This window comes from Scophthalmus maximus, chromosome 19 (assembly GCF_022379125.1).
Source record: "Scophthalmus maximus strain ysfricsl-2021 chromosome 19, ASM2237912v1, whole genome shotgun sequence".
Taxonomy (NCBI): Eukaryota; Metazoa; Chordata; class Actinopteri; order Pleuronectiformes; family Scophthalmidae; genus Scophthalmus; species Scophthalmus maximus.
In genome coordinates this window covers 12,304,986-12,328,718 of record NC_061533.1, presented here as the reverse complement: position 1 = coordinate 12,328,718, position 23,733 = coordinate 12,304,986, and the positions used below count along the sequence as shown (strand labels likewise).

At 41.1% G+C, this 23,733-nt stretch overlaps 2 protein-coding genes across 11 annotated transcripts in view; one reads left to right on the top strand and one right to left on the bottom strand.

Annotated features, from left to right (window-relative positions):
* Nucleotides 1-15,858, top strand: part of clip1a (CAP-GLY domain containing linker protein 1a) — a 24,233-nt gene extending 8,375 nt beyond the window's left edge. For 5 of the 10 annotated variants that reach the window (XM_047329181.1, XM_047329179.1, XM_047329180.1 and 2 more), the window contains exons 9-27: nt 1,980-2,084; nt 3,380-4,282; nt 4,490-4,606; nt 4,923-4,980; nt 5,118-5,201; nt 5,321-5,477; nt 5,939-6,104; nt 6,239-6,454; nt 7,678-10,131; nt 11,095-11,223; nt 11,357-11,463; nt 11,539-11,659; nt 11,779-11,831; nt 12,229-12,346; nt 12,836-12,986; nt 13,123-13,175; nt 13,836-13,841; nt 14,582-14,709; nt 14,826-15,858. In XM_047329181.1, the coding sequence (XP_047185137.1) occupies nt 1,980-2,084; nt 3,380-4,282; nt 4,490-4,606; nt 4,923-4,980; nt 5,118-5,201; nt 5,321-5,477; nt 5,939-6,104; nt 6,239-6,454; nt 7,678-10,131; nt 11,095-11,223; nt 11,357-11,463; nt 11,539-11,659; nt 11,779-11,831; nt 12,229-12,346; nt 12,836-12,986; nt 13,123-13,175; nt 13,836-13,841; nt 14,582-14,709; nt 14,826-15,054 (5,355 nt within the window). In that variant the 3' untranslated portion in view covers nt 15,055-15,858. Of the gene's footprint in view, nt 1-1,979; nt 2,085-3,379; nt 4,283-4,489; nt 4,607-4,922; nt 4,981-5,117; nt 5,202-5,320; nt 5,478-5,938; nt 6,105-6,238; nt 6,455-7,677; nt 10,132-11,094; nt 11,224-11,356; nt 11,464-11,538; nt 11,660-11,778; nt 11,832-11,972; nt 12,347-12,835; nt 12,987-13,122; nt 13,176-13,835; nt 13,842-14,581; nt 14,710-14,825 lie in introns of those variants that run through there. The other 5 variants (XM_047329184.1, XM_047329183.1, XM_047329182.1 and 2 more) reach the window with 4 other exon arrangements.
* Nucleotides 15,854-23,733, bottom strand: LOC118314190 (leucine-rich repeat-containing protein 43-like). Its single transcript, XM_035640453.2, has 13 exons — nt 23,311-23,733; nt 22,951-23,163; nt 22,221-22,331; nt 21,827-21,966; nt 20,583-20,821; nt 20,264-20,427; nt 19,802-19,964; nt 19,311-19,450; nt 19,143-19,232; nt 18,465-18,683; nt 18,270-18,333; nt 17,657-17,922; nt 15,854-17,143 (listed from the first exon to the last, which is right to left on the bottom strand). Exons 1-12 carry the CDS (start codon nt 23,395-23,397, stop codon nt 17,750-17,752), a joined length of 1,803 nt encoding a protein of 600 aa, XP_035496346.2. The 5' UTR covers nt 23,398-23,733; the 3' UTR covers nt 15,854-17,143; nt 17,657-17,749.

Genomic DNA, 23,733 nt, shown 5'->3' with positions numbered 1-23,733 from the left:
AACTCTACCATAAAAGCTTATTAATAATTGCCTATAATGAAGAGAGATTTTTTATTATTATTATTATTGTTTGGTTGCTATCAACCTGTATTTTGATTTCTCCTTCACATAATATTTTACAGTAATTTAACACAGTAGGCTCTGATTACTCATCGTCTTTTTCTCAAGTGAATCATGTTCCCATCCTAAGTTAGGATATGCAGACTTTTAGGGCTCAGTGGCATCGCTGTTCATATCTGATCAAAGGATTTTTTATTTGTTCCACAGTGCTTCACAAGAGACCATCTCAATTATCCCAAAGGCATCTGAGCTCAAAATAGATGTTTAAAATGAGTCCTACAGGGTTAGACTACCCCTTTATCTTCTTGTTGAACATGTATACTAACAGTTAATTATTTACTCACAGCTGTGGATATATTAAAAACTTGCATGTTGCTTGAAATACACCAAAGACAACAAAAACACTCCAAACAGGCCAAACTCAGAAATGCTTTGTTGATTTCCAGCTGTTGAAACGTGGTGTACTAATGATGTGCTATAACCCTCAATGCCTCCCTGTTCAGTGATGGGATGTTGTTGCTTCTTCTTCCTTCTCGTCCTCGTCTTTTCCATGTTGGTCCAGTGCTCAGAATGGAATCACTGGAGATGCTCCCTTGTCATTCCACTGCCCAGTCACAGAGTTGAATTCAGTCTGCCCGCCACAACCAAAGGGGAATAGCACTTGGCTTGATGATTAAAATGTAATTTTTATACCAACATTAATTTTGACAGACTATATTATCATCGAGTGCATACACTGCCTAAGTAGAAAAGAAATTTAAATGTGGAGTTAACCCCAAGATGCATTTGTTATAGTTCCATAATCAAACTCTTCCGTGATTCATTTATTCATTACCTATTGAATGTGGTATATCAGTTTTGTCAGACTGTGTCTACTGAGACGACCTACATAACATTAAAATTGGTGCTATTCCCCTTTGCAATAGAAAACTTTAAGTTGATTAACACTGGTTACATGTGACATGTAAAACTAGAGTTACAAAATTGGGGCAAGAAAATACCACATTGAGTTAAACCCTTATTTATAGCACTTAATAAGAATAAGTCAAATAGGAATCCTTTTTATTTCTTGAGCCCCACATGCTTCAGTGTGACTGATTGACTTCTGTGAAGTTTGTCATGAATCCTGCACATGGTGGTGTTAACTGGTGGTTTCCTGTACAGTACTTACATTATACAGCGAGGACAATGGCCTTATCACCAAAGAGAGAAAACAGTGGGGGTTAACAAATCATAAATGAGATGATACTTGGAAAAAAATACAATAAATGCAGTCAAATGTCCTTCTACAGACTATTGTTAAATAGATATGAGAGACTTCCAACGCCCCATATCTTCTATATGTATCTACCTCGTGTTACAACATGAAGTGTTTTTGGGTCATGAATTGACCATCACTACTTTCTCTCAATGACATGATGAAGTCATTTTCACAAAATTTATTTGCTTGCTTAAACCACATTATCAACATTTCTATGTATGATAACAGTCAACATGCTTTGTTCACCAGGTGTCAATTTTGCATGGTTACTTCTAATTTGCCTCCATCGACATACTCATCCTGAACATCCATAACACATGGCTCCCTCTTCTGCTGCCTTTCTTGTATCTGTCACAACATTCCTTATGCGCTGCTGTTTATGGCACAGCCTGAACGTTCTGCATGGGGTATCTTACCATTTCCACTCAGCTACACACTACTGCCAGCCTCCACCCCATTACCTTTTCCCCAACCACCCGAACACTCATACACAAAGAAAACACACATAAACACACGCCATCACTCATTATCATCGTCCAAACCCCTCTATCCTCTCCCCTGTCTCCCTCCCTCCCTCCCTCCCTCTCTGTCTGTTTTGGGCTGGCATGTGATGGTGGCACTGGTGTGTTCTCTTCCTCTTCCCCTTGTTTACTAACAGACGCAGACCAGGCTGGAGCATGCCCACATTAAGGAGCTTGAACAGAGCCTGCTCTTTGAAAAGACCAAAGCTGAGAAACTCCAAAGAGAGTTAGAAGACACTAGGGTAATGAATTCTGCTCTGCAGTGTGCTGCGTTTGAAAAGACGGCCTTGGGATAGTGGCCAAAATATTTGCAGTGGCTACAGAGAGGTGCCGAGCAGGAACTGGAGCTTTGCATTGTGTTGGGCTTTGTGGTGATTGAACCCTTCAAATGCATTTTACCGCCTTCACAAACTAATTAAATAATAAACTAATACTTATATCAGGTTTGTATAAATGCTCCAATCAGTCCACCCTGCTTAAAGTTACATTTGCAAATTCCGCATTACAATTAATAGTGTCGGCTGCAGATTCATTTTGTAACCCTTTTTTAAATATTAACTTCCCTCACATTTTAATTGATCCACTTAAAATTCTTTTACGTTGAAAAGAAAGAAAAAGAATAGAGATCACCACATGCATTTTTCAGCCTTCTTGAGCGACCGCTATTTTACTTGTATTCTTTTTCAGTAAGTTACTCAACCTGAGCTCACACTTGCTTTTCTGGTATCGCTGCTTAACCAGACAGACAAACGTCTCCCTTGTCCTCAGCTAATCAGTGACCGTTGAATCGATTTTTAATCCTATGTTCTACTTCCCCAATCCTTCCCAGCATCCATTTGTCCTGTTTATTTGGTGTTCCTGCATTTTGCAAGTCTTAAACCTGCTCTACCTCCCAAACTATGCATCCTTGTGTTCCCTCAGGAAATATAGATTTGAAAAGAATCATTAAAATATAATTCCTATAGTTTAATGGGGATAAGGGCCATAGTCTGTTCAGGATATAATTTGACAATTATTTTTAGTATGAAAATGTTGATGTCAACTAGGCTGTGAAGTATAACATTCAAGCAGCTAAAGAGATGCATGTTTAAAAAAACAACATAAAGATTTTTAGTCCTCCCTAATAATTAGGTGGAAAATAGCATAAATGCAATGGGGAGGCCTTTGAGTGTAATACATGATGGAAAATAATTTTCACACTGCTGTAGCTCCATACATGCTTTTCAATGTTTACATCCATTATTTGTACTCTTTATAGCCACAAGAGGTCAGTATAACATCATTTTTTTGGGATCAATGGTTTTATATCATCCTCATTACACAAACAAATTGATCAGTTCCTCTCTCAGAAAGCTTAGTTTTACTGATAGTTAGTCCTTTGCCATATAATGATTAAGTTAACATTTTCAGTTTCACTTTTCCAATTGTTTAGTAACAATTAAGTATGATTTAAGTCTATTAATTCACTTCTGTTCGTGCACACTGGTCCAGTCTGTCATTGGATACATTTTTAAATGCAAGATTTCTGCTTTTGAAGGTTGCTACGGTGTCGGAAAGATCCCGTATAATGGAGCTTGAGAAGGACCTTTCCCTGCATACAAGAAAGGTAGCTGACCTGCAGCTGCGTCTTGGAACCCAGCAAGGCTCTGAAGACTCTACTCTTTCTCCTCTTCTGGAAGAGATAAACTCTCTGAGGGATCAGCTTTCTTCCCAAGAGGCCAAGCAGCAAGAAGAGCTGGTTAAATACAAAGAGAAGCAAGAAGCTCAAGAAAAGACCCACGGTGAGGCAGTTGCCCAGCTCCAGGCTGCATCTGTTAGGCTCTCTGGTGACAACGAGCAGTTGCAGATGCGCTTAAGCCAAGCCGACAAGGAGAATGTTGATATCACTGAACAGTGGCGTTCCAAGTTGGAGTCTGCCATTGCCTCCCACCAGCAAGCCATGGAGGAGCTGAAGGTAACCTTCAGCAAAGGCACAGGTGCCCAGACAGAAGAGCTTGTAGAAACCAAAAGTGCACTAGAGAGACTGAAGTTGGAGCACAAGTTGACTATAGAGGCGGCTGGAACCAAACACGAAGCTGACACTGTAGCTTGGACTAGGGAAACGCAGGCACTGAAAGCACAGCTATTGTCTTTGACTGAAGACAAGGAGCGACTTGAGGAGTCGCTAAGGTCCAGCGTTGAAAAAGCAGAGGAGCAGCACCTTGTGGAGATGGAAGATGTTCTTGGAAAGCTTCACACTGCAGAAGTTAGGGTAAAGGAGCTTGAGGAGAACGAGGCAACGATGGCGCAACAAGCCCGGGATAAGGAGAGAGAAACCAAAGAGCAGATGGCAGAAATGGTGGCTCTGCGCAGCCAATTAGCACAAGGTAACCAGGAGGTTGTGACCCTGAAGAGTCAGTTAGAGGCGGTTCAGAGCCAAGAAAACAACCAGGGTGCCAAGGTGGGTTTTTTATTTACCCTCCTTACAATTTTGATACTCCATTTTCATGAATGTGTCGTGTAGTAAGTCCTTACTACGACAAGTAAAGACAACACTGCTGCTGCTGCTACTGTGAAGTTAGTATGGCATTTTGCCTGCTGTTTTATTAATGCTTTGCTTTAATATGCATATTTAATTGCTGTTATTGTATTTTTTCATGTTCTTTAGGTTAGTGAACTGAGCTCTCACTTGGAGGGTCAACAAAAGGAAGTCCTTTCTTTACAGCAGACTCTGACTAGTGAAAAGCAGTTGAAGGATACCCTGGAACAGGAACTTGGAGTCTTGGTGAGGCTTGGGGCTTAATTTTGGGTTTGGGTTTGCAGGGCCTCTGATTTAAATCACTGGTCTTTTTCATGTTCAATCTAAACTACCTTAATATTTCTTTGGTATTTCTCTAATGCATTTTTTTGTTACTTATCGGCTGGTGTATGAATGAGCTGATATCAGTTTGTTTGATTTATCAGTTGGTTTCATGATTAAGCATATTTCAAATTCTGTTCAAACCATGTAAATTACACTCCTAAAATGTTTTACCTGTAAATGTTTCTATTGCTGAAAAAACATATGGAACAATTTGATGCAATATAATTATTCCCCACAGAAACAAAAGTTGGCCGACAGCACAGATGAGCAGACAAAATCAGCAAAAACTATGCAAGGTAAATTATATAATCAATTGGTCTTTGTTCAGATAATCATTCCCCACCCTCCCGCATCATCTGCTGCTATTTGGCCTTTTTCACTCTACAACTGGGGCTAGAATCTGAAATGGAAATGTGTATTATTTTTTTTTCAGAAGCACTTGAGAAGCTCAGTAAGAAGGAAGAGCTGTGCACATCCCTGACCACAGAATCAGAGTCTTTAAGAAGTCAATTTGCAGGTGAGATTATATTCTCTGCATTGTTTAATGTTAATTGTTTCGTAAGAACCATGCATTATTTCTGATGTATGTTTTTCAAACCTTCAGACCTGATGAACAAACATATTGTCTTTAATCAGGGCTAGAGAGGAAGCTAAAGGCTGCAGATGAAAAGCTCGAGCAACTTTCAAAGGACAAGAGCAAGCTGGAAAATGATATTTCCGACATGATGAAGGCATCTGGTGATAGTTCAGTACAGCTGACCAAAATGAACGAAGACCTCATCCAGAAAGAAAGGTACCACGATTTGCTATTCCCTGCTCTTATGCTGCTTTTCATACTGCAGTGGCCTTTTACACCATTGTAAGTTAAAAAAAAAAAAATATGGAGCTGGGGAAGGGGAGTAATACTGATAAAAATCCTATAAATTTCTGTCACTTTTAATTTACGAGAAAGATCGCAGCGATCCTCGACCAAAACTCAATTTGCCTGTATTTGATTAATATACACTATAATGTGAATGCTAACCGTTCACCACCATGTGTTTTGTTTATGTTTGTTGTTGTGCACCTGGGACACAAAATCTGAAATTTCAACTGGGACATTCTGACCACCTCCTTTTGTATTATTTCATTACAATAATTTTATATTCATTTTACAATTAAATGCATTTGTTTTATTCCACGCTGTTGCCAATTTACTTTTCAGTTATCTAACCTGTCATTTTTATATCACTGTTTTTTTTTGTCATGATCCAGGAGGCTCGAGGAGTTACTGAGTCAACTTGCAGAAGAGAAGGAGAAGGTGGCCCACTTCGGTGAAAAACTCCAGCAGGAACATTCCCGCAAAGAGCAAGAGCTCAAAGAGACTGGAGATGCACATCAGTCTCAGATAAAAGACCTTCAGGAAAAGATTGCTAGCTTAGTAAGTATTGTATGGCACTCACAAAAAAGGTGTTTTGTGAATTATAAGTCAGATACCTCAAGATTGGTTGAAAGCAAGAAGAAAAATGCTGTGATGTGATCAGTTATTACTTAGTGTCATTTCTCATTTTCTAGGAGAAGACTGTCAAAAAGGGTGAGACCGTGGTTGAGGAGCTTAAAGCCTCTCAAGAGAAATCGCTCTCTGAGGCCTCGGAGCTCCATGTGAAGGAACGTGGGCTGCTGCAGAGTCAGGTTGAGGAGTTGAAGCAGGAGCTCTCCTTTTCGAGGGACAAAACCCAGGAGCTGGAGAAACTGGTGTCTGAGCTGCAGACACACAAGGAACAGACTCAGGTAAGCACACACCCATACATGGCCACATTATTATTGGCCACATTATTATGGCCAATAATGGTGGCCACATTATTATTATTTTTCAAAACTTATAAAGGTATTGTGATGCCATCGTTATCGGGAATTATTTTAGCGACAATAATCGTGTAGTAAAAATCTGATCTTGTGACAGCTTTAGTTTAATGTAAAAATAATGCTTTACGTATTACTGATTTTACTAATATTTGATCATTGAAATCACCAGGAAAAATAACTCAGGTCAAACACAGAATGTGACAGGCTTTAAAACAACGTTATTTGTAACTGTGACCATTATTGTCTTCATTTAACATCACTGATTAATGTGTATTCAACAATATTTCACTTGTTATTATCACCATACACATTATTTGTTCATTCCCCCAAGACATTTAGGCCAAAAATCTATTTTTTCACATTAATTTCATTCCATTCTAGTTCAGAGGGTCTATGGCCTATATGCTTGCAGGAGTACAACTTGTATAATGATGTCTTTAACTCATTTAATAAATTTGCTTCCTGTATGGTTCTTATCTTATTAAAGCCTATATGTTGTAATCACTTACTGTCAGTAACCGTTCCGCCTCGCTGTCGGTCCAAGAGAAGAAAACCCCGCTCTAACTTTCCACCATTGTTGTTTCTCGTTCGTAGTATTTATTTTAACTAAGCAACCAGCTGCAGAGTAGACAATTGCTTCTTATTTACAATGACAATTTTGTTTATGTTACATCAAATGATAATTGCTTTTACTAGGTACCCCTGCAAGCATTGCTTATGCTTAGTGGCCTGATAAGTCTGTTCATTTCTAAGAAATCAAATGTACAATAATTCACACATAAAATACGTGTAGTGTGGATTCTCATAGAAATTCAAGGAATTGCAGTATGAGATTCTTCAAATTAAATAGTAGTCATACACTCCAGCTGTCACTTTTTGTTTATATGCCAGGCATATTTGGCATAAAAACAACTTTAATATATTTAAAGTAAATAATGAAACTAAGTGAAAATGTTCCATCTTTTTTCCTAAATAACTGTGGTGTAAGCTGTGGTGTGGTCTTTTGCAGTTTTTGATGCCTCTGCAGCTTAACCTTTCCTAATGCATATCGCTCATGTCCATATCTGCTTGGTTTATTCTGTTATTCATCTTACTTTTCCCCATACATATATTCCCCATCTTTTCCCCTTCATCTTTATTTTATCCAGTGCCTTTCTGCTGAGCTTGACTCCTACAAGCATGATGTTGAACAATTGTCCAAAAAACTGGGAAAGCAGAGTCTAGATCTGGAAAACCTGTGTAAGGAAAGTGGGGATGTTAAAGCTGAGAAAGGCAAACTGGAGAAACACCTTTCAGATTTGCAGACTAAGTTCTCTGCCCTTGAGATAAGTCACCAGGAGCTTTCAGCCCAGAAAGAACAACTGCTAGTAACCAGCAATAAGCTTTCAAAACATCAAGAAGAGTTACTCACCAACGAAAAGCGATCGGATGAAGAAAAGATTTCATTGAACACAGAGTTGGGGAAGGTGAAAGATCTTCTCCAGGAAGTGCAGACTGAAAACAAGACCCTGGTTCATACTAAAGGTGAACATCTGGACCAAATCGAGGAGCTTCAAAGACAATGTGCAGAAAAGACTGACTTGCTCCTGAAGCATCAGCAGGACATTCAGCAAATCCAGACTAAAAAGAAGCAACTACTTCAGGATTATGAAAATGTCTGCAAAGAGAGGAACCGGCTTGAAGAGGACTTCAATGAAAGCAGGTCAAAGCTCACATGGGAGAAGGATGATTTAGTTTTAGAGAGAGATGCTGCTAGGAATGCCAAAAAGTCTCTTGATGCTAAGAATGCTGACTTGCAGGAAAAACTTAAGTCTATGAACCTAGAAAAAGAAGATCTGACAATGAAGAATACACAGCTGCAGGCACTCACAGAAAAACTGACAAAAGAGAAGGTGGAGATGTCCTCTGAAATCAGTGCCTCTGTGTTGGACAAGAAGAGCTTGGAGACCGTGAAGGAGGAGCTCCAGAAGAAACTCACCGCTACAAAGAAAAACTTGGAGAGTTCTGTCCGTGAATGCGAAGAACTCAAAGCCTCAAAAATGAGCCTGACCCAGATGCTGGAAGAGTTCAAGACAAGCAGTCAGGTGACTGATTCTGAGAGACTTCACCTTCTGCAGGAGAAAGAATACTTACTTGCGACCCAAAGAAAAGTCTGCAATGAGAAGGAAGAGCTGCTCAAAGAGATCGAAGAATTAAAGGACAAGCTTCAAACCTCAACAGAACAACTGTCTCAGTCCAATGAGAAATTTAAAGAAGCATCGTCATCTTTTGAGCAAGAGAGGCAAGCGTTTGGCCTTCAGAGCTCAGGATCTGAGATGGCTCTCCATGCTATTCGGAAGGAAAAGATGAGCCTCGATTCGGCACTAGAGCAGCAGAAAATGGATTATGAGCGTTTGGCAGGGGAGAAGGGCGAATTGGAGGAGAAACACTCGAAAGCCATATCTGAGAAAAATGTTCTTTCTGTTGAGCGTGATAAACTGGCTAGTGATATTCGAACAACTAAGGACCAGTTGGATAGTTACTCCAGAGCTAATGCTGACCTTACTCAAGAGAAGTCTCATTTGACGACAATGCTCGAGGAAAACAAACGGCAAAAAGATGAAGTTGAAGCAGAGGTGACCTCTTTGAAACGAGAAAAGGCTGACCTGCAAAATGAACTGCAGAAACATAACTCTGACATTGAAGTTCTTGAAAAGGCCAAAACTGAACTTGCTCAAGAGCATAGTAAAATAAAAATGGATTCTGAGAAGGCTAATTTAGAACTTGTTCAACAGGTGGATAACCTTACAAAAGTTGGTCAGCATCTGCAGTTGCTGCAGACTGAAGCTGACAAAAAAGTGGAATCTTTGCAGAACGAGAACCAGGGGCTGCTTCAGCAGATCCAGGAGTTTAAAGGTCAGACTGAATCAATGTCGGAGGCCAAGCAGCTTCTTGAGACTCGGCTACAAGCTGAAAACAGTGAACGGAATAAAGTGATATCTGACAAGGATGGTCTGTCCAAACAAATTGACGAGCTTCAGAAAGCATTGTCTAAAGTTACACAAGAAAATAAAGACATTTCTTTGAACCTTAAGAATGCTGATCAGCAAAACAAATCTTTTACTGTGGATATGGAGGCTTTGAAAACCCAGTTGACGCAGCGCGAGAAAGAAACCAGTCGTTTGACTGAAGATAAAGACCAGCTATTATCTAAGCTTGAGGATATGGGCAAACAGATGACCTCCTTGACCACAGAGAAAGAGGAGCTTTTAGCTGTTCAGGGTAAATTGGAGCAAGACGTTTCTTCTCTGGATGCGGGCAAAGAAAATTGGCTCGCAGAACGGTCGAGGCTGCTCGAAGAGTTGGAGAAGTTGCAGGCTAGTCAGACACAACTAGACGCTGATGTCAAGGCCCTACAAACGGATAAAGAACTTCTGGAAAACCAATACAGGAATGCTGTTGCAGAGGTATCGGCTTCTGCTGTTGTAAAAGAAGAGATTTCCTCCAGCATCTCAGGCTTAGCAGCTCAGAAGAACGCCCTGCAGGTGGAGAGAGATGAAGCCCTCCAGCAAGTCAGGCAGCTCGAGTCCCAACTAAAAAATGTTGTTTCTAAGCAGCTTGAGGTATTCCTCCTCCTGTACCACTGACACCGTTTAGAGGGGCTGGGGCTACGTCACCTTCTCACTGCATGCCTGCTAGTTTGTTTCCCTTTCCTCTTTTCTTTTATTTTGGTGTCTAACTTTCATCTTCCATTTACTAAACGCTGTTTATTACCCCAAGCTCCCAGCCTTTGCCTGTGGGCTTATAACGTGATCTAACATCAGGTGAAATTCTTCTAGGCTACATGATTATGTAGATCTGAGATGATCGCACTAACCGTCTGGTGTTTCATATTTCATTTAGTTATATTGATGTAAACACACTTCACTTAGAAAGGTAGATCTCGAAAAAAAAAGCTGCAGTAATCCTGTTTCACAACTCCATTCAGTCGTAAAGTTTTTGAGGTGGTAAAGTCTCTTAAAGTAAATGTATAGGCAGAAATATTTAAATTTCTTAATTCTTCTGGGAGTCATTGAAGGATGACTGTTGTTTTTCTACCACCATTTTAAATTTGAGGAAGTCCCACACAAACTGCCAGTAAAGGACTACCAATTAAACATTTGGGGTTTCTTTACTGGCCCTTTACACAAGTTGATGGTTGTCAGGATCCGTTCTGAGGCCACAGGCTCTATAAGTATTGTAGAGTAGATACTAATCATTTTTCCTAGTATAATACTATTGTTGTTAATTCTCAACCCTCTGGTTCTGGTTGTTCTCTGAAGTTTACAATGAGCTGAGATTTGGATAAGTGATTCTATAGCCGTAATTAAGATTATTATTTATTAAGCATGTAGTTAATTTTTTGAATGTTTAATTTATTTATTTAATTGTGATCATTAGTTGAAGTCAAATGATACGTAATGAATATCTTTGTCAAATGAGCAGTCAATTTATTTTTACTGTAAGTGTTGATGTAAACCGACCATTTGCTGCTCTGCATGTGAAACTAATGTTCTTATTGAATATGTTGCCCGTGCACTGTTTAGGCTACAGAGGCCTCTGGCAAGATGGCTGAGGCTCTCGAACAGCTGACAAAAGAGAAAACCAGTTTAGTGCAGGAGAAGATGGACGCTCTGGAAGAGCTGCGGAGCTCCAAACAGGAGATAGAAACCCAGGTGAGAGATGTCGGGTGTTCGCAAAAATGCTAATAGAAAGGATCTCCATGGTCAAGTGGCTGTTCTCATCCAGCAAAACTGTACATGTAAGATTTGCCATGTTGGCTCTAAATGTTTGTCCATTAATGTTTAGCTCGCAACACTGAAAAAGGAGAATTCCAAGCACCAAGAAGATCTGAAAACATCCAAAGATCAACTTTGCACAGAAAGTCAGAAGATCAAGAGTCTATGCCAGGAAGTGTGAGTGTATGGAAGTGTTTCTACAAGCCAATATGTGGGCTACATGAGTGAGTCTAACATTTTGTTTTTATTCAGTGAGGAGCTAAAAGAGGCCGTTTCCGTGAAGTCGCAGTCGCTGCAGACGCTACAAGATGAAAATAACAAGCTGACTCAGGAGCTGGATAAAGATCACAAAGACCAGAGTGATCGTGTAAAGGTGCAACATAAAAAAAACAACGAATCCCACAATACCACAAACTTGTGTTTTGTGTTTCAGCTGTTCATCTGCAGGTCATGACTGAATGTGAACAATGTTTTGTTTTTTTCTTCCCCTAGCTCAAAGATGAGCACACCAAACTCAAAAAACAGTTGGATGAGATGAAGCAAAGGTAAGACCATACCACTATGTGAGGGTTGTTTTTTTTAAGCCTGTTATCAAATAAGCTCAAATGGTTTCATCTGTATGGCACATGTTAATATATGCAATGCATTAAGTGATTGTGTTGTCATGCTGTTCTTTTCCTTCCAAGCCTTCCAAATAAGGCCTTCAGGTACTCAACGCCTTTACCTTCATGTGATCTCAGTCATCATCATGTTATATTACAAATATCTTGATGTAAACAGTAAAGGCACACAATTAGGAATATTATGGCCTAGCATGATATTTCTTTGTCATTGTTCTCAGAACCTCATACAATGACCGTATGAAACAATTTGGCAAAATGGAGCCTGGAGTTATTGTTTCTCTGTATCTCAGAGATTTAGTTGGTATTTTGTATTTGACAGTGAGAGCACCTTGAAGGAGCAGTTGGACAAGGAGAAGGCCGCCCTCCAACAGTCTGTCCGTAAAAACAGTGCCTTAATCTCAGAAAAGGACCAGCAGGTGGAAAACCTGAAGAGTGAGGTGAGAATCGCTTGCATGATGGCACCGTCTTATTGTCGGTGGGTATGGCAGATTATGACAAAACTGTTGAGCATGCACCACATTAATTTAAGCAAGTAAAGAGTTGCACAGAAAACATTGAGAAGGTATGGAAGTTTCTTTTTCTTTAAAACCTCCTGAGTTTTTCTATAGATTCTGAGCACCAGTTAAAACCCACATGTAGCTTTTAGACATTTCCTACCTTGCACAAGCATGTCACTTCTAGGTCAAAAAACATTCATAATCACCCTATCATTTTGAGTTTGCTTTAACTCAAAATGTTTGATCTGTGAATCTCAGAGTCAAAGTTCAAAACATGTTTTGCTTTCATCCCTTTCAAAATTATTTTGAACTTTCCTGTGCATCCTGACGTGATGGTTGAATGACTTCCCAAAGTGAATTTATTTGTATTACTGAAGTCGGTAATAAAATGTCATTGACATTGAAAAGCATGTAACCTTTCCTGCGCAGATGGCTGTGCTGCGCGGGGAAAGTGCCTCGGCTAAGACACTGCAGGGTACGATTCATGCCCTGGAGCGTGACAAGGCTGATCTACAGGAGCGTGTGCTGAGGCTGGAGACGGACCTGGCTGCAGCGCCTGAAACCATCAACAACCTATCAGGTACTGTGACACTGAGCTTAACTCGCGCCCACGGCAAAGATATCTGGTCGCAGTAATTTCAGTTCTCTGTGAGGTGACATCGAAAAGAAAAAGAAAATGTATCTAGTCTACTCCTGCTTGTTCTTGATGTCTCCAGGTGATGCTGTTGTGGACCAGTTGAGGGAGGATAAGGAGATGGCAGATGGTCAGGTGTGTGAACTGCTGCACTAAGCCTGAATAATAACACCATAGTCCTGGCTAGATTTCTTTGTTATTATTTTTTATTAATGCACTCAGTGTAAAGATGCTTTCCTACTCTGTCCATAGTTGTTTTTCTGCTGAGACAATAACCCGGTCTCATTTCCATTTTTATTTTATTCGGGGCAGTCGTACGGAAACGGTCTCACTGACACTGACTGCTGTTTGTGAAATGACTGCTGCTTTACTCAGACACTTACTAACAATCACTGCTTCTGATGGAGCAGTCGACTGATGAAATCAGGAGGCTGTTACAGTATAATGTTTTAGAGAGCTGAAATGGGTCACAATTGGTCTAAAATTTCATCAAAAGCATATCTGGCATCATCTCAGCTGTTACAGGGATGATTGAGTTGTCAATTGTAACAGCAGTGTCGTGATGACTGATGGTCATCAGTCTCCCAACCATCATTTGCGTCTCACCTGCAGACTGTTCATTATGAAATGTTATACTGTATTATCTGTGGCAGCGATGAATTGAGTGTCTCAGTGAGTGGGTCCTAATTTGAAACAATTGTTTGTTTTTTTCTTCTCTCTCTCTTCCTCTTTCTTTAATCGCAACTCGTCTCCTCTGCCCTGTCTCTGATGTTGGCAATGCTACCCCACCATCAGGCAGCGGTTTGTTAATGTTTCTCATCAGCTTCACTTGTGCATGTTCGTCCCCCACTGTCACTGTGGCTCTTGTGTTTTGTCCAGTGGTCACGTTACAGACTGTCCTCCAAAGAGAAATCCAGTTTGCTATACCTACTGTACAATTCGCAGTGAAATTTCTATGTTATCGTAGATGCTTGGCAGACATGAGATCTGTTGAGTTTCACTTTTGCTCCGTAAGAAACTAAACATGAATGACTCTTTCCTTGTAACTCATTCCAAGCCTAAATTTTTCTTTGGCTGACAACTCAGTGTTCATTATTTGGGTAATGTAGTGAGGTGCACAGTAGTTACTATTATCTATAGTTCTGGTCATAGGATTGAAGTAAAGCCTTGGCACATACTACAACAGGAGTGCAGACCTCCGCCAAGGCAGAGCAACCCCCACCTATATGTTGTTTCTCCATCTGACTTACATATTTAAAAAATGTTTTAAAAGGTCAAGTTCTGCCCCATCTCGCAGTGGCGAAGAATCTTAGCATGGCCGAGACCTATCTTTGATATTTTCATTCAAATCCATCCAATAACTTTTGAGTAATCCTGCTAATAAACAAATAAACATACAAATGGAACCGATCACACAACCTCCTTGGCGGAGGTAATGAATAAACTTCACAGGGAGACTATACATTTTTTCAATAAATAATTTTTTATTATAATGCAACTTCCAGCAATATTGACACTACTGTTGCACATCTCCATTGCAGATTGAGTTCCTGAATTCAGTCATCGTTGACCTCCAGAGGAAGAACGGGGAACTCAAGGACAAACTGGAGACAATGGCAGCAGCTGCCCTGAATGGGAATAATCAGAGTGAGCTGGATAACTACGACAGGTAAGACCCACTCACAGCAGATCCTCTCGCACTTAATCTAAAATAACACTAGCCATGTGGCAAAACGTATCACTGGACAGTCTGTCACAGATGGAGCCGTTTGCTTCTCTCTGCAGCCACGGACAGGAACCCGTGAAGAAGAAGACTCCCCCGAGGCTGTTCTGTGACATCTGCGACTGTTTCGACCTCCACGACACCGAGGACTGTCCCACGCAAATGCAGATGCCCGACTCGCCTCCACACACCACATACCATGGCAATAAGGGAGAAGAGCGGCCCTACTGTGACATCTGTGAGGTCTTCGGCCACTGGACCGACTCCTGTAATGACGACCAGACCTTTTGAAGCCTTTTTAAACCCTCGTTCGCACAATCACTATATTTGCACATGTTAGATAACGCAGTTCTCTTTGGGTTTTAATTTGTGTGTGCGCATTCTGTGTGCTTGTTTTTGCCAAGCGTCTTTATTGTCCACACCAGCCCTTAAGCGCTCTTATAGGTGAACGCCGTCCTCAATATATCTTTCAGACATCGGGAAAAGAAACGCAGCAGTTAACGGTTTTGTATTACTTTACTAATTGTAAATGACTGGAGGAGAAAGTCAGATATCCTGGGTTTATATGTGTGAGGTGATACTTAAGGTGAACATATTAATGTGGGAAAAGCAATGGTCTACAGGTCCTTTAACTTATGATTATCCTTACATGGCTTGCACAGCTTGTGGGGGGCTAGAAAGATATTATCGTGTCATTAAAGGTCTTTATTTGAAACTGTAAAAAACTTGATTAAAAACAAATATCAATTTGTGCAAAAATTGGTGAGCTATAGTTTATTTTTTTATCCCTGGAAATACTATGTGCTCTAAAGGTTTGATAGTATGTGTGTAATTTTGTGAAGGGGGGGGGGGGGGGGGGGTTGCTCGCGGAGCAGTGAAACCAGTGCTGTTTGGCTTTAAAAGGAACTTTTTTATGGTCTTCATGAAGGGACTGCTGGATGACTGGTGAGAAAGAAGCAGTCAAAAGTCCTCAGTTCCAGTGAAACGGCCTTTCCAAAACTTGTTTTGCAATTAAAAGATAATTTCTGTATGAATCAATGAAAAAAATGTTTTGAATATCTGTATAAAATAAATAAAATTTATGTATAAATTAAATATCAAAAAAAATATTTTAATTGTGCACTGCATGTCGTCTATGTACATTAAACTTGTATCCAGTTGCCTACAAGTCCTGTTGAGTAAAGTGATCACACCACATATGGCATCTCCATAATATTACACACCAAGCTGCAACTTTTCAGTCATTCAAATAACTTACTTTAACCATCTGACACAGTGAACCTAACAGACCCTGGGCGGTCTGTGTTCAGGAATACAGTATTTGTAAGGCCTCAAACACAGATTACGTTAATTCACATCAAAGAAAATGAAGAGAAACAGCCACATCAAACATCTTGGAACATCAGACAGAGCATGCTGTCATAAGTGACACTGTGTCCACATTTACAAAGGAATGACATCAACAAGTAGTACACCATGTTTGAGTAAGAGTTAAAGTCCCCCTATTTATCTTTCATAAGATATGAACACTGAAAGGACATGATGTCATAAGTGAAACACTATTTGTGTCCACATCCACATACAAATGACATCAACAAGTAGTACTCCATGTATGAGTAAGAGTTAAAGTCCCCCTATTTATCTTTCATAAGATATGAACACTGAAAGGACATGATGTCATAAGTGAAACACTACTTGTGTCCACATCCACATATGAATGACAAACAAGTAGTACTCCATGTTTGAGTAAGAGTTAAAGTCCCCCTATTTATTATTCATGAGCAGTGTTCATATATTTATATACACTGCTCCAAAAAAAGATAAGGGAACACTCAAATCCCACATTAGATGTTGATGAACTAATTATTCAATTTTAAAATCTTTTCCGATGTACACTGTATAAGAGGAGTCAACTGATGAGTCCTGGGGGATCTCCTCCCAGACCTGGCGCAGGGCATCAGTGAGCTCCTGGGCACTGTGTGATGGTACTTTGGCGTCGGATTCACCGATACATTAAGTCCCATAGGTGCTCAATTGGATTTAGGTCAGGGGAACGAGAGGGCCGGTCAATAGCATCAAGGATTCGTAATCCAGGAACTGCCGTCATGCCACGCTCATTGAGTCTGTTTCTGACAGTTGGGTCAGAATCATGCGCACCAGTAGCCTGCTGGAGGTTATGTTGTTGGGCTCTGGCAATGCTCCTCCTGTTCCTCCTCACAGAAGGGTTGATGCCCTTCTACGGCCCTGACCAGCTCTCCTCGCGTAACGGCAGGCCTCCTGGTAATCTCCTCCGTGCTCCTGACTACCTGGACTACCTGGTGCAACCTGATTGGACTGCAGGTCCTGTACTGCCTCATGCGACCGGTGACAAGTGTCAGGGCTGAGCAGGAAGCAGGACCCAAATGCAGATGTAGGGGAAAAAGGATATTTAATAATAAAACAAAAACAGAATCAAACCAAGGGTGTCCACGAGATGTGGCAAAAAACAGGTAATCCAAATACTGGAGCCAGGGGGAAAACAGCAGGAACAGACCGGGGAAAACACAACAGACGACAATTCCCCTTTATTGGGGGTTGTCTTGCTTTTGTCCCTCCATTGCAACTGTTGTCAGTTTCATTTGCACCAAAGCGGGTGAAATTGATTCACAATCATGTGTTCTTCCTGAATGGACACATTGATATTCCTGAAGTTTAACTGACTGGATGGAGATCAAGCAAAAATAGTATCAATGCTCCTTTACCTTAAGGTTTTGGGCTAAAAAAAATTTCTTTAATTTTGCTTGGGTGCTTAAGTAGACCTATCTTTGATTACATTCAGAGTCAAGTTTGACAATGTATATATTATATCATCACATCCTGTGCAGATACAATCGCTGGAAAACAGTTTACTTACTGCAGGAGAGCAGCAACCGCAGCCCACGTCAAATTTGTAAAATAGATTTAACATGCAATCCACAGTCGGCAGGGATGAGGGGAAGACTTTACTTCACGACGAAACAGTCTCTGGGCTCTGGGAGGTTTGGTGCGGGTGCAGGAGTTGGTGAGCTTCAGATGTAGACTGCCATTTCTCCAGCTCCACGCTCACCTCCACGGTCACAGGTTGTGGCAGGTTGTCTGTGTGGACGTCCGCCTCATGGTTCCTCCCTCCCTTTCCTTTGCCTGCACAGCACAACATCAGACAGGATTCAGGAGGTTCAACAGATCGATCAAAAAAACAGTTTGCTGACTAATGAAACAATAATAATTCAAAATGTGTCTCTCACATTTTGCCCTCTCCTCGACCCCCTACCGCTGTAGATATAAACCATGTATGAGGTCAACAAAAGAATAACACCATAGTATATTCACCTCAGCTCTGATTCCCATAGTGGTGAGGTGTGGTGCTTTTATCAGACATCTTTTACGATATTTATCTGCTGTATGTCAACAGCGCTGATGAACCTTATTGTGATGATTGTGTACTTAAGCTTTTGAAGATGCCGTATTATTTTGTTCTGTACCATTACCTCCTCTCAGCTTTGATTCCTTGTCCTCCTTCTTCTTTTCCTCTTTGATTTTCTTTCCCGGATCCTACGGATGAATGAAAAACATATCGCACATGAAACGGGTCTCCATGTCAGTTTGATAGTTCATAATCTTGGTGGCTGTCCCATGTATTAGTAGTTTGTGTTCCTGTCAGAGTCGGTTACACGCTTTTGGACCTTTTCGTGTGTTTGCGTAGGCCCCATCTCAGACTCTGTGCGCAGGAAACCGAGGTTGCAGAGGACGGCGACCTTACGATCTCCTTCGACCAAGCTTTGCAGGGGGATGTGGATGGAGCCAAGGCTTCTTCTAATTGGGGCGTCCTGGACCAGCTCTAGTACAGTTTTCTTCTTTTTGTCCTTAGACTTGTCTTTGGCGGCAGTAGATTTGATTGGAGACTGAGAAAGAGATGATGCGATTATGTTTGGATTCATTCGGAATTTATCTGCCAAAAAATCGGACTTTTAACATCCACGCGAGGCTGACGTGACAAGCTCTGGTGGATTCAAACCAAACCAAATTTGTTCTGTTTATAACAAACAAATAACACAAGATGTGGAAGTCACATGTGAAACACAAAAATCAAGAGCTAAATAGTTCATTACAAGTAAGATCTATTAGAGCAGTGAATGTGGTCGTGCTACTGTACATGTTATTGAACACGTGCTTAGGGACTGTACACACATTGGTTGCCGTAGTATCAGACCTAGATTTCCAGCAATTATTTCTACAACAAGCTTTTGTTTTTTGAACCCAATTCTGTGGATGACCAGTCCCAAGATTTTCCCTGAAAGTCTACCCATCAGATCAATAAGCTCAATAATTGTTTGTCGGGGAGGAAAAAATGATGGGCTTACTTCTCTCCCTTTCATTCCCTTCTTGTCCTTGACAGCCTGGTTGGGTTTGGACTCTGGGATATCCTCAGAAGCCGCAGGCCACGACAGGACCTAAAAGTGCCAGAGTACGAGTTCGGACAAGTTTTGCATTTGAATATTTACCCTCCAAAAACCTTATATTTTCTGTACCTTTTCCTCTTCAATCCACAGATTAAGTCCTTGATTGAGGAATTTCTTCAAGTCTCCCAGTTCACTAACAACGTGAATGTGTGTGTCACTGAAGTCCATGCACTCTGACCATGTCAGTTTTGACGTGCTGTGTTTTGACACTGTGGAAAAGGGAGTCATCGAAACATACAAGCGAAACGTTACCACACAATAATTCATCTTGCACATATGAAGACATGAAAACACAAAAAAATCAGGCTTTTGGGAAGTCAAAAAAAATAAATATATTCAAGGAAAGAGACACATGATGCAGCTTGATAAATGATCATCTGGTTTCATGGTGTTTATAATTCTCCCCTGGCTTTTCTCAGAAATAAAAATTTCCAAACACCTTCGTAACGCCTCACTTAATGCACCTGAAGGTTTTTTATCTTTCTGGGTTAAAATTTCCTTCAGCTCTATTGGCGTTTGTGCTTGTTCTGCAGGGGGTCAAATGAGGGCCGTGTTATTACCATGTGCAATAACATGGCCGGTTTCCTCAGTGTAGACCGTCAAGACTCCAGCATCCGCTTTGGATGCTTCTCTTTTACAGTTTTCGCTTGATTGTAGGTCAGCAGCACTGGAGACGTCTTCTGCCACATGCGCTGTGTCAAATCCAGCCTGGGTGTCAACTTTCTGTGGATGAAACCACAGAAGAAGCTTAAATAAAATATAATGACGTTATATAGATAACTCCACATTTTTCCTATTCTACAGTGTTAAAGTGTCAAAGACCTCAAACACAAATTGAAACTGAAAAAAACCCTTATCCATATCAGGAAAAAATTAAGAAAACTAATTCAATTCAATAATTAAAAACAAAAATGATGCCCAAAATACACTTGATTCAAATTCAGTTTTCCTGTGTGATGTTCTGGGCAGTGTTACACCTACAGAGAAGCAAGATTCTGAAAAGTGTAGGGAGGATATGTCACCAGGTTATTAGGCGTTTGATGACTCAGGAACTCGTATGAGATGAAGTAACTGTAGGCAACAACAGGGAAGTCAGGAGTGTTTTCATCCACACTCATCAGTGGGTCTGGCATTCCCTTCATTCTGCCCACGCTCACAGTCAACGATGCCTGATCCATTATCAGATCTGTTGATAAGAAAATGATCCTGACATAAACTGTAAGTACGCCCCTGATATGGATGAAATGACAAACTGTTTATTAGGGAACTTGGAAAAACAACTAAAAAACAGGAGCCCACGTTCACAGATAAACTCCTTGAGAGGAAAGTCCACAGTCTCACCGCTCATCTTGGCCAAGCCCCTAAAACGATGTCTTTCCTCAGGGAAAACCCACGAGTTATCCAGGCAAGAGAGCAGGGGGAGAGTGTCCACAGCGAGGCCCGGGTAGGAGGGAACAAGGGTGAAGGGGTTTCCCTCCAGCACCAGTGTCTTGAGGCAGGGGAGTGTCCTCAAGGCGCTCAGCAGGGCCTTCTGGTCCAGGAACTGGCAGTCACTGAGGTCCAGACACACCAGCTGTGGCCTGAGGTCAGAGACAGACATCGCTCTTACTGTGTCCACGTATGTGTGTGTGTGTGTGTGTGTGTGTGTGTGTGGGTGTGTGTGTGTGTCTTTTTGCAGTTTTTACAATCCTAAAAAAATGTCATAGCCTAAATAATCAATTATGAATAAATAAGGAAATAATAATCAGATTAATTAATAGATAATGAAAGGGCTCTCAAGAACGCATGCCTTGGCCAAGGCTATCGCCCAATCCCCCCAATGTTTAAGCAAATTCAAAATGAATGAATAAATAAAAATCTTGGGATCTGCCCATTAATCTGTATCTGCTCCAGAATTGGATCCTTCCCTACCCCTCCACAAAGTTGCATCACAAAATCAGTCCTGTAGTTTTTGAGTAATCCTGCCGACAGGCGGTGAAAAAACAACTGTGAACTTACTCTCTAACCTGAGTTCAGCTAACTCACGTTTCAAGGCAGTAGAGGAACTTACGCTCTGGAGTTGAACCAATGTAAAAAGGATTTGCAGTTTAAAGGTGCATCTTAGTTTTAATTTATCAAACATATAACACTTAACACTGATATCATCTGACAAAAATGCAAAGAGTGCAGGGTATGATGCTGAATCACAGTCAGCAGTAATGTGTAATAAAAAGATTTTTCTGACTAACAGTGTGAACTCAGTAGGAGGAAGGACGGCAGGAAACCTGACTGAACTACCAGTCAGCACGGATGACACATCGTCAGCAAATCAGTATGTGTCATTAGTCACAGATGTTTGTGTGTTTGTGTGTGTGTGTGTGTGTGTTTGTGTGTGTGTGTGTGTGTGTGTGTGTGTTTGTCCATGTGTGTGTGTGTGTGTGTGTGTGTGTGTGTGTGTGTGTGCACGTGTGTGTTTGTGCGTGTGTCTGTGTGCGTGTGTGTGCGTGCGTGTGTTTGTTTGTGTGTGTGTGTGTGTGTGTGTGTGTGTGTGTGTGTGTGTGTGCGTCTGTGTGTTTGTTTGTGTGTGTGCATGCATGCGTGCTAACCACTGTCTTCCTGTAAGATTAGATACATCATCATGGGAACCGAGACCGTTGGAACCAAGGCCAAGGTATTGTAAGAGAGGGGGTGGACGGCAGGTGAGACTGTTCAGAGCAGACAGACAGTTGGCACGCAGCTCCAATATCTTTGAAAGACAACAATCAAACTGTTTATTATCACCATATAAAGATGCTTACGACATGTAAATTAATTATGATTGGAAATGTCTCAACCAGTGACGTCACAGCAAGTGTTTTACCTTCGGTGTGACGGAAAAGCAAACGTTTCCTTTTGATTAGAATTGGAGTGAATCACCATTCATTAGCTCATGAAAACATTTGTGAAATTTCACTGAATCTGATAAACCGCGGAGAGATTTGACATCACGCTGAGACTCACCTTCAAAGTGCTAGGAAGGTTGTGCGCAGGGATTTCTGAGATTCTGTTGGCACTCAGCACCAATTCCTCCAGCTTTGAAAACTTTAATAGGCCTTCGTCGATGACGGACACCTGAACACAAGTTTTGTTAATCGAGTAAAAAAACTGAGCATTGACTGTTTACTGCCCTTGTTCTGTGTATTCTGGTTCATTGATAAATTCAAGATTGATGCCTTGCTCTGCCAATTTTATTTTAACATCTACACCAGATATTTAGGGTTCAGGGACATTTCTAACATCTTTTGAGATTGCAATAAATACCATAGCGGTGTCCTGGAAGGGCAGGTGTAATAAAAAGCCACAGAGCATGGATAAAAGTCTCTCTTTATGTTTATTTCTGTATTATTACCACTGTGTTTGACAAGTTGGTACCACCTGTTTCTACAATTCATCTGTGGTTATAGGAACACACGGTCAGATCGTGAGTATTGTGGTAGAGTTTGTGACACATCAACCTCTGGGGAGGGGATCTTGTGAGTGAAAAGTCGAACTTGCCATGGGATTTTGGGGACACCATAATCAAATCATGGGTCTGGGGGTGCAGCAAGATTATCAGGAACTTTATATTAAAGCAATAAAAGTCTTTGCTCTTTTAGTAATGACACAAACAAGTATTAAGGCCTGCATGGTCAGGTGACAACAGTTTAGTAGTTGGTTAAATCAAATGTATTAAAGACAATCAGCTACTCACACCCTTGTCCACGATGCGTAGTGTGGTGAAGTGATTGTAAATGAAGTCGGCGTGCAGGCGCTCGGGTGACAGCACGGACAGTTCTCTCAGGGTCACCGCTTGAGGGCTCCACGACAAATCATGCCACCAGGGAGAGCGAGGGCAGCTCAGCAGATCCAGGAGGGCATCTGTGTCTTCTGTCCCTGCTGCCTCTGCACCGTCTTTGCTCTTTCTCTGACAACCCAATCACTGCGTATATCAGATCGGATCTAAAGATCATGCTTACTGCATGTGTTGATAAGAGGGCTTTAAACCACTAAACACACATGTCAACCAAAAAAAAAGTTTATAGTTAAAAAATATTAACGAAAATAAACTCACCCAGCTGCCATTTCCACAAGGGAAGTCAGTCAGACACAGGTGGCGAATGTGCTTCTCTGTCACAGAAGAGAGTGTTTTTGAACTCATGGCTGTCCACAGCAGTCGTATGACACTTGTCAAATGAATTTGTTCAGAGAAACCCAGTAGCTTTGAAGTTGTGCTCAGTTTGTCTTTGAGCAGGCTTTCAGGAAGAAGGGCCCTCCGTGTTTTTTTTTTACAAATGGTTGTCGGTTGCCTGGCAACAGCCGGAGCTCACACCAGGAGCACTGCCCCCGGTCAGAGACCTCCAGTATTTGTGCAGAGGCCTGTGCCATGAAGCAGGATTTGCGCTCATCGAGGTAAATTCTTGTTTAATTTTCCGTCCTATGAAGCTTGTTCTCTTTTTACCTGGGCTAAATCACCATGGTAACTCGTGCTGAGCGG